Below are 6,908 nucleotides of genomic sequence, written 5' to 3' on the forward strand. Positions count from 1 at the left end.
TGGGCATGTAGCCCCACTAGACTTCTACGGAAAAAATTCGTTTGGTCCCCGGGGGCCACCCCCCCCCCCCCCCCCCGCACCGAGGATGAAGAAATTTTTATGGCACATCAACCTAGCCCATAATCACTCATTTGTGATTTGCGCCCCTCCCATAAAAAATGATAATGCAATATTATTCTGCTTTAATCGCCCCTATCTTCAGTGGAGATGTTCAGAACTGCACCATATTTCATGTGTATGATTAACTTGACAACCTCTGGGGGTATCCTCTGCTAAGTTTTGTAGAATTTCATCCATGGGGGGGTATAAAATAAATTCATTTATGTGCACATTTAGTGACTGTACACTCATCGGCCTGTAGTTGGTGCTGTTGAGCGAAGGGTTGCTGGTTTAGGATGATACTGTCACACACACACATGCAGGAATACAAACAAACGCAAGCATGCACACACACTGACATCCACACGCACAGACACACACCCATACACACACATACAAATCCACATGCACAGACACACACACACAAACACACACGCGCACACATGTACGCACACATACATACACGCACAGACACACACACACACACACAGACACACACATACACAAATACACACACATACACACACACACACACACACACACACACACAGAAAGACATGCACATACTATTACTTTTTTTAGGTATATACATAAACACGCAATACAGCCAAATTACTCCACGTCATTTATTTTTGTGGAAAGCCAGTGCAGGCCTGAGCGGCGGTCATATTTTGTACCGCAATGCGGTACATCTAGTTAATAGTATTTTTATAATAATATAGGCCTATATAACTGCGCAGCTCCCCCCTGTAGCCTAAATGATAGCACATTAAAAAAATATATTATTCTGGCGCCGCCCCTAGTTATAACGGCCCACATATTAAAAATGGTCGGGTTTAAATCGGGCTCGGGCTCATAATTACAGTGAACGTGTCGGGCCGGGCCGGGCTCGGACACAACGGGCTCGGGCTCGGGTAGGGTCGGGCTTGATTTGTTGGGCCCGATCTAAGCTCTATATGACTGACAGACAAGAACGGTTTGACCTAAAAATATAAAAATTGAAACTACTGCGGAAACAAAGACACCTACATCTTGGATGCCCTTGAGGTAAGCTAAAACATACCAAAATTTTATTTCAAAGTGAACTATCCCTTTAATTAATATTACTCTGTGCTTTTTGAGTAAGTACAATGTAACTACGCCATCTTAAAGATAGTGTAACCGCACATTTATTTAAAATTACTCAACATCCAAGGCTACTAATATCAGACCCGACCCGTGTTTGAGGCACTTATCAAAGCCTGCCCAGGTCTCGAAACACTCAAGGTTCTCAATACTCAAGGTTCTCAATACTCTTTTTCATACAATAAAAATGGTTATTCATACAGTCAGTCTTGAAAAAGGACAAAACAGAACTATAAAACCTCTATTCAAGTAGTCTATGATTCATGGACTATATTGCCATATTATATTATAAATCCAAACAATAGGGTAGAGAACAGAGTGAAATTTAGACATTATTCACTGAAAATCTTCTACTCTGCTATATCTCATTCAACAGATGTGCTGGGTCACAAGGTGTATGTGTGTTTCAAAACACATGTGATGTCAAGTCAAGTCACATTTATTTATATAGCTCTTTTACAATACAGATTGTTTCAAAGCAGCTTTACAGTGATTACAGGAAAATAATGCAACAAATTTGTGCAGGGCAACCACCCATAAGAGCATTACAATAGGTCATGAACTAACTGTTCCGCATTTTTCATTGAAAGCATGTGTCTTAATTTAGATATATTTTTAAGATGGAAAAATGCGGTTTTACAGATGCTAGAAATGTGGCTTTCAAATGAAAGATTGGTATCAAAGAGCACACCCAGGTTCCTAACCGACGACGAAGACTTGACAGAGCAGATATCATTTGTTAGACAGTATTCTAGGTTAGTACGTGCGGAGGTTTTCGGTCCAATCATTAGAAACTCTGTTTTGTTTTTTCTGTGAATTAAGTAATAGGAAATTAGTAGTCATCCAAATATTTATATCAGCAATGCATTCCGTTAATTTCTTGAATAGGCAAGTTTCGTCGGGGTGCGAAGAGATATAGAGCTGAGTATCATCGGCATAACAGTGAAAACTAATCCCATGCTTCCTAATGATATCTCCCAAGAGTAGCATGCACAGAATGAATAGCAACAGTCCTAGTACTGAGCCTTGTGGTATTCCATACTGAACTTGTGATCTATAAGACATTTCTTCATTTACTGCTACAAACTGATAATGGTCAGATATGTATGATTTAAGCCATGTTAATGCAATTCCACTAATGCCAACATCATTTCCGTGTCTATTTAAAAGAATGGTGTGGTCAGTGGTATCAAATGCAGCACTACGATCAAGTAACACTAATAGAGAAATACAACCACGATCGGATGATATGAGCAAATCATTTGTAACTCTAAAGAGAGCAGTCTCAGAACTATGGTACGGTCTAAATCCTGACTGGAAATCCTCGCAGATACCATTTCTTTCTAAAAAGGAACATAGTTGTGAGGATAATGCTTTTTCTAGTATCTTTGACAAAAAGGCTAGGATCAAGTTGCATTTTTTTAATAAGAGGTTTAATAATAGCCAGCTTAAAAGTTTTCGGTACATATCCAAGTGACAAAGATGAATTAATGATATTAAGGAGAGGATCTATGACCTCTGGAAGCATTTCTTTCAGTAGCTTAGTCGGTATAGTGTCTAACATAAATGTTGATTTAGATGATTTTACGAGTTTAGAGAATTCTTCCTCTCCTATTGCAACGAATGAATGGAATTTTTCCTCAGTGAGACTACAATGCACTGCCTGATGCGATACTGTAGTAGATGGTTGCATAGTTATAATTCTCTCTCTAATATTATCAAACTTGTAAGTAAAGAAGTTCATAAAGTCATTAATGCTATGCTCTTTGGAAACTTCAGAAGTAGAAGCTTTATTTATTGTTAATTTAGCCACTGTGTCAAATAAATACCTTGGGTTGTGATTGTTTTCTTCTAAGAGGCTCGAAAAATAAGCAGATCTAGCAGTTTTTAAGGCTTTTCTGTACACAATTGTGCTCTCTCTCCACGACAAGTTTGAACATGTGGAATTGGAAATGTTCATGAGATTTGAGAGCTACAACAAAGATTTTCTGTGAATAATGGCATGAATTTCGGTTTGTTAAATGTCGACCTAGCACACAAGTTATGTGGACTACATTTATAATACATTTATATATATTGTGGTTTATTTTTGTACTTTCGAACACCTGTCACTATCTCTTTGCATCTTATGGAAAACAACAGAGTGTACAATTGTTTTTCCTGGAACAATAAGAGTAAGTTCTTTTAATTGAGGCCTGAGCTCAGAGGGGAGAGATATAACAGGGGACACAAGAGCACATAACTTCGACCCAGTCATCACAACTGAGAGTAGCTCTGCCCCACGGTGTCTACTGAAACACACAAGATCATTTATCATCTGCACCACAGACAAAGAGAGAGAGAGACAGAGAGAGGAGAGGTCACATAACACAGCAGAAAATATCAAAACAGACGTAAAGAGAGAAAACGTAAAACTATGGATGAAATGCAGAAAGTTAACACTCAGCAGAAAGACACAAATGCCTGAAGCTTCAGCTGTCAGCTGTCGCTGAGGCTTCTGGGACGTCAGCTGCTCTGTATTTGTGTCCTGCAGATGTATTGTACCCCCTCTGCAAAGCCACACATATAAGAGACCACCCCTCTAGAAGATAAGATAAAGAAGATAAGCGATTTGGTGAATGGATGGATGATATTTTTGTGTGAGCAGATATAACTTTTAATGGAGAAAAGTGATGTTGATGCTCCCTCTAGTGTCTGATGTTTCAAATTGAGACATCTGATGGATTTTTTTTTGGGGGGGACGGGACATATGCATTAACAGTTCATGAAACCCTCCTTATTTAAGGTAAATAATAACAAGTAAATAAATAAATAATTCTTAGTATTTGTTGTATGTTGTTTTCATATCTAAACATTCTATTCAGAACCATATTCAAAAAGGCTGATTCCAAAATGTCTTTAGTGGAGAAAAAACTCATTGCTGTTAATTGTGTTTGAGCATATATATATAATGATAGTTTTATGATAGTTGTTAATGAAATTGTCACCTATCATAAAGTTAAAAAAAAAATCTAATTAGTTTTACAATGTGTATTTTGAAATGTAATAGAGCATTTCTAACATTTTGGGCATTGTCAACATGCTTGTTGCCTTAAGCTCATTCGGATAACTTGGGGCATGCTTCTCTTCTCCACTGCTTGTAACAGAAGAGCACCCCTTTGCTGCTACTCTCCTCCTGCGTCTGAATTATATCCATATCTGGTATTAGCGAGGGGAGAAAAAAAAAAAATTGCATCAGATTTTCACTGTCAGTTTGTGGTTTGGGGATGTTGGCATATGGTTTTGCTTTGAGGGGTTATCGTTGCTCCCTGCTAGGCTGCATGGATGGGCAGGGAGTTCTTGCCCAGAATGGAACCATATCGCCAATCCAAACTGTATGCTATTTGTTAATCATCTTTGACAATATTGGTTGTGACAGAAATTACTTGAATAAACGTAAACATGTTCGCTAATATGGATGTGGACAAAGTTTTTCCAGGTGCTATAAACTCATTATCTGTATATGTCTTCCTCATTTACCCTGTGTCATGTTTGTAACTGGGTCATTTACATGTGTTAATTTAGCAGACACTTTTACCTCAAGTGACTTCTAGATTAGGGTCATGCATTTCATTGATTTCAAAGGCCAAAATATGATACATTTGATGGGTGTTAATTATTTGTGTTTCTTCAGGTGTTGTTCGGGTGGATTATGGGGATGTTTCTTCTCGGAAGGCCTTGAGGGAAACTCTGAAGTGTAAACCCTTCTCATGGTACCTGGAGAACATCTACCCTGACTCTCAGATTCCACGCAGATATTACTCACTTGGGGAGGTACGAGACTTTCATTGCTTTCTTGGTCAATATTGTCATGATTCTGCCATCTAGTCCCTGTCTTTAGTCTTGAGGCAGGATCATGACAGACCCATGTTTTGTGTACAAGCACATGGCCATTTGTTTGGGCCATGTGCTTGTGGTGTCTCGTTACTTAACCCCGCCCCCTTGTTATCCTTGTTTAGTCATTATTGTTTCACCGTTATCACCTGTTGCCCTCTTCATTTGCTCCCTATTTAATCCCCTCATGTTTTCTGTCCTGTGTTGGTTCATTGTCAATAAATTTGTAACCTGCCTGTGTTTGTACCATTGCTGAGAGTTCCTTGTCAAGTAAGAGTTTTTGTCTGAAGAGTTGTATGTAGTATATCCCAGTTCTTAGACTAGTTCTTGTCTTGCTTGTTAGTCAACCATCCTTACCTCTGTTTTACCCCCTCGTGGGCTTTGTTTTCCCTGTTTTCTGTTATAAATAAACCTTGTGTGTTTGCATATTGTCTGCAATTGGGTTCATCCATCACCCCCATGACAAATATGGTCATTAAAAGAATTAGAATTTGTATAAAATGTTTCACTTTCAGCTCTCGTTTTGTCATTTTGCACACATCTAAGGGCCAGATTTACTAAACCGGTCCAATTAGCATGAGAGCAAAATCCTATAAAAACGCAGATGGAAATGGAAAGTTCTGAGCATGATCTACTGACGACGTGCAAATTAAGGCACACAGATGCAGCCGGATCATTTCCATAATGATTAACGCAATTATCAAGAGCAGCGCAAATTAGCGACATGCTTTTTTTGGGTGGTAAATAATGGAGCAAATACCAGTAAATTGGCTGGCGCAAACTGTAGTAAATCACCTTTACTACTACCATTAATTTTAATACTCTCCTCCCATAAATTTTGCATCTGAAAGGGAAAGTCCTAAAAGTGCATATGCAATAAGGTCCGCCGCAAAATGAACTGTGTCCACGCCTTTTCAGTGCTAATTTTTCACTGCGTGTCTTTAGTAAATCCTAACAGAAGTTTTTTTTAATCCTCTGGGGTCTGAGGTGTTTTCTGGGCCCTGGAGGTGTTCTGACATGCTCTGACATTTGTGCTTATTTCTGTTACTTGTGACATTTTCATGGCTAAAGTCTGATTACACTGTATTCAGCACAAACTCTGCTACAAAAAATATTTAAGCAGCATAAAAGCATAAAACAATACGTAAAAGTTTGGCAGTACTCAACCCTTCCTCCACCTTAGCCTTTGTTTTCTCCAGAAGTTTTGGTTGCACGTTTTGAGAGAAATGTGCCTGGCTTGGTAACAACTGAAAAGGGGCGCATATGCTGATGCAGCGGTGACACGTTCATGTAACATGTAAGGGTGGCGCTGCTAATAAAGCACCTAAAAGCAGTCACAAAGAACCGGCAAAAGTAATGATTATGAATATGTCAAATATAGCAAGGATACATTTTAATTGTTTATTAATAAACAAGTGTTTTCAGTGTCAGTGTCGGCTGAAAAGATGAAGTTGACGATGCTGACTCGCGATCTTCGCAGTAGTGAACGCGCCAGAGAGAAATGCACATTTCATACAGCTTACATAAGCAGAGAGCAGTCTGTTTTCTTTAGTTTTTAACTGTTCTGTTTAAAAGTAGACATTTCAAGCTTTCTATATATTTATCAGGTCTGTTAGGCAAGTAGGCTACCTTATACGCTGAGTTTCGCCTCCGTGTCGTGATTATCTATTGTCTGCTATATTTACTTCTAATTGATTAAATCCATGCAAATGGTTGATGAAACATTGATTGAAATTAAGATAAAATTAATACAAAACGAAATTCACTTTAAAGAAAGGCTTTGTGCTTTCTGTTTGAGGTCTCTGTGAAAG

The 6,908-nt window shown here is 38.6% G+C and overlaps 1 protein-coding gene across 4 annotated transcripts in view; it reads left to right on the forward strand.

Annotated features, from left to right (window-relative positions):
• Nucleotides 1-6,908, forward strand: part of galnt13 (polypeptide N-acetylgalactosaminyltransferase 13) — a 128,438-nt gene that overhangs the window by 76,445 nt on the left and 45,085 nt on the right. For all 4 annotated transcript variants that reach the window (XM_082176156.1, XM_082176157.1, XM_082176158.1 and 1 more), the window contains exon 9: nt 4,898-5,037. In XM_082176156.1, coding sequence (XP_082032282.1) covers nt 4,898-5,037 — 140 coding nt within the window. The remainder of the gene's footprint in view (nt 1-4,897; nt 5,038-6,908) is intronic.

This window comes from Leuciscus leuciscus, assembly GCF_965113295.1.
Source record: "Leuciscus leuciscus genome assembly, chromosome: 7".
Lineage (NCBI taxonomy): Eukaryota > Metazoa > Chordata > Actinopteri > Cypriniformes > Leuciscidae > Leuciscus > Leuciscus leuciscus.